This window comes from Camelina sativa, chromosome 4 (assembly GCF_000633955.1).
Source record: "Camelina sativa cultivar DH55 chromosome 4, Cs, whole genome shotgun sequence".
NCBI classification, from domain to species: Eukaryota; Viridiplantae; Streptophyta; class Magnoliopsida; order Brassicales; family Brassicaceae; genus Camelina; species Camelina sativa.
The window spans coordinates 25,096,000-25,099,416 of NC_025688.1; the positions used below are offsets into that span (position 1 = coordinate 25,096,000).

Genomic DNA, 3,417 nt, shown 5'->3' on the forward strand with positions numbered 1-3,417 from the left:
TGGTTCACAGTTGCCTTCATCGACGTCATTGGAAGATTCGCTATTCAGATGATGGGCTTCTTCTTCATGACGGTCTTTATGTTTGCTCTGGCTATTCCTTACAACCACTGGACTCACAAGGAGAACCGAATCGGATTTGTTATCATGTATTCGTTAACATTCTTTTTCGCCAACTTTGGACCCAATGCTACAACCTTCGTTGTGCCAGCAGAGATCTTCCCAGCCAGGTTCAGATCAACCTGCCATGGTATCTCTGCAGCATCAGGGAAATTAGGAGCAATGGTTGGTGCGTTCGGGTTCTTGTACTTAGCTCAGAGCCCTGACAAAGAGAAGACAGACGCAGGATACCCTCCAGGGATTGGGGTAAGGAACTCGCTTATTGTGTTGGGTGTGGTTAACTTCTTAGGTATTCTCTTCACTTTCTTGGTGCCTGAATCTAAAGGGAAGTCACTAGAGGAAATGTCCGGTGAAAACGAAGACAATGAGAATAGCAACAGTGATAACAGAACAGTCCCAATAGTTTAGTAGGTGATACAGTACTGCCTTTTGTAATAATTATCTCCTTGTCTGTAGAAACTCAAGTTGTTCATTGTGTGATCCGTTGATGCCTAAATGCCAGAGAAATCAAAGTTTTCATGAGTCGATTTCTAATAAGATCTCTGATGTGATACCTCGATAGGTAAGTTCTTAATAAATTGAAGACTTATATTAGAACCCATGCTAGTTGTGCAGTATGTTAGATGACCTTAATTGAAGGCATCAGAGACTTAATAAATTGAAGACCCATGCTAGTTGTGCAGTATGTTAGATGACAATTTATGCGTTGTGGGGAAGTTGCAGAGAACACAGAGATAATGGCTTCAATTTAAGATAGATTATGGCTTAATCTCTATGGAAAATCTTCTTACGTTAGGCCAATTACATGTTTCTAGATGAGATTTAATAAATTTAGAAGACAATATTAAGTCCATAAATTGTTATTTATATTTTATACAAAAAACTATAAAATCTCATCTAGCTAGGAGCATAACCATTGGTGATTGGGGAAACCAGTGATGTGAAGTTGCATATATTCTACTTTAACAAAAAAAAAAAAAAAAAAAATTGCATATTTGAAATTGCACCTAGCCTTTCTTTGATCTGCCTCTTGTCAAACGCAATGATAAATTGCCTCTAGTGCTTTTTGCTTGTAATGGCATTGTGTGTAGGCTTGAAATTGGAGAAATACTCTCCGCCAGTTACAAAAACTCTCTTGCACCGAACAACATTCTCAGGGTTCATTGTTCATCGACCGAAGACGAGTAGGCGTAAAAGTTCATTATCTGACCCAAGATCGATTTGCAACTTATCACAAGGACGTGATTTGGTGAATTTTGTTAACTTTAGGGCATATGAATTTTATAGTCTATAGTTATTGATTGATATGGTAAGAAATAATTTTGGGATGTAAAAAAAAAAAGATGGAGTTTATATTAGATTCATTTTTTAAAAAAAATATTTTCTTTTGTATTTTGTAAAGGATTAAAAGTAAAATATACTATATATTGTAATGGGATTTATTGTGTGTGATTGTGAGTTGTGAGTATTGGTGACTATGGTGTTGACTGGTTCTCCAGCTACCTCCCGCAAACGCAGCGTTTGCGGGTGGTAGCGATTGCTAGCGATTGGAACTAATCACACAAACCGTTCCCAATCGCTCCTAATCATTCCTAACCGTTCCAAATCACTGAATTCTAAAAGCTGCTTCCCGCAAGCATTTGCGGTTGCGGGCGATTGCGGTTTGATTTTTTTTTTTTTTTTTAAACTTTAAAGTAATCAATGATAATGAAATTTTTTTTGTTATATTTTCTATCTAACCATTTTACTCATTAAGGATGAGAGAAAATGAAGTACGGATATGATTGCAGAGATTATAAAATAAAAAATTAGAAGAAAATAATATTTCAATTAACAATAATCCAGAAAACTTCATGTAAATTTAAGAAAATAAGATTATTTGTGAAAAATATTAAAACAAATCACCAGTGACTCTTCTCAACTCTCACTTGACCATTCCTACCAATGCAACTACTGACCCACGATCTAAGAGAAAAGAGAAAAGATCTACGATCTAAAGCATATGTTTTGTCATTTATCAAATTACTTGATTAAATTTTTGGTGAAAAGCCAAATGCATAAAGGAATAAGTATTTCAATATGAATTTTTTTTTTGAATAATTATTATTTTAATAAATTTTAATTATAAATCAAGTTTAATAAAAAATTTGGTGTTTTTAAACATTTATATATTAAATATCACATTTATTATATTCCAACCACTATTGCACCCGCTGGTCAACCAGTCGTAAACCTCCCGCAAACACACCAATTTTAAGCCGCTAAACCAATATTTTAAAACGTTTAATAACGTTTGAAACCGCAATTGCCCGCTTGCGCAATCTCCCGCAACCGCAACCGCAACGTTTGAACCAGTCAGGCCCTATAAGTATTTTTAACAACCTTGTAAAGTATTTTGTTTTACAACTTTCACTTATTTATTTATTTATTCTTAAAATCAGTAAAAAGGAAACAAAGCAAAAAAAAAAAAAAAAAAAAAAAAAAAAAAAAAAAAAAANTTACCAAATCCGGAATTAAGTTATCTATTTATTTCGACGGAAAAAAGAAAAATCCGATTTTATCTATTTTGACCATAGATATAAAAAAAAATCCGATTTTATCTATTTTGACCACAGATATAAAAAAAAATCCAATTCTTGGAGTTGGTTGTGTCTTTCGAATCTCACTTCGTCACCGGGTAATGTGTTCTACTCGCTTCTCCTCTTAACTAAATTGGACATTTCGATCGCTAATAATCAAAATCAATCCCCAGTTTTAGATTTTGTATCTTAAGTTCCGAATGGTTTTTTTTTGTTTCAACCTCAGAATCACTCTTAGCCTATGGGTTTTTTTTGATCATTCTGAGGAAACAAGAACGAAATTAGGGTATCCAATAATGTTTATATAATAGACCCATATGAATCAATCTTACTTAGCCTAGGGCTCCTCTGAAGTTTCAATTTGTTTCTTCTCCAGGAATTTAATCTTTTGGTGTGTAAGGTTTTAAATGGGCGTTGAAGCTGTGCCAACATATTTGAAATCTGGAAATATGGACATAATTTCAACTCCGCCTGGTTTTGTATCTCAAACCTCGTTTGTGCTGAAGAATGTACGCCGAGATGAAGATAGTTCCATGTCGGTGTCGAGACAAGAGCAGACAACTACAGAGGAGGATATGTTTCTTACAAACCGACCGTGGATAGTGCATGATCATACACTCCCCAGCTCAGAGGCCTCAAAGGCAAAACAACCTGAGGTCCCTTAACTATATATGTCTACCTCTGTCTTTTTTTCTTTTTTTTTTTTTTTTTTTTTTTTTTT

The 3,417-nt window shown here is 34.4% G+C and overlaps 2 protein-coding genes across 3 annotated transcripts in view; both read left to right on the forward strand.

The window, feature by feature from the left end:
- Positions 1–716, forward strand: part of LOC104784270 (inorganic phosphate transporter 1-4-like) — a 3,787-nt gene extending 3,071 nt beyond the window's left edge. The window contains exon 2 of the mRNA XM_010509320.1: positions 4–716. Coding sequence (XP_010507622.1) covers positions 4–525 — 522 coding nt within the window. The 3' untranslated portion in view covers positions 526–716. The remainder of the gene's footprint in view (positions 1–3) is intronic.
- The window catches only part of LOC104782343 (probable inactive lysine-specific demethylase JMJ19), a 3,866-nt gene continuing 3,151 nt past the window's right edge, over positions 2,703–3,417 (forward strand). Inside the window, exons 1-3 of one of the 2 annotated variants that reach the window (XM_010507246.2) lie at positions 2,720–2,794; positions 2,923–2,982; positions 3,073–3,352. In XM_010507246.2, the coding sequence (XP_010505548.1) occupies positions 3,104–3,352 (249 nt within the window). In that variant the 5' untranslated portion in view covers positions 2,720–2,794; positions 2,923–2,982; positions 3,073–3,103. Of the gene's footprint in view, positions 2,795–2,922; positions 2,983–3,072; positions 3,353–3,417 lie in introns of both variants that reach the window. The other variant, XM_010507245.1, reaches the window with a different exon arrangement.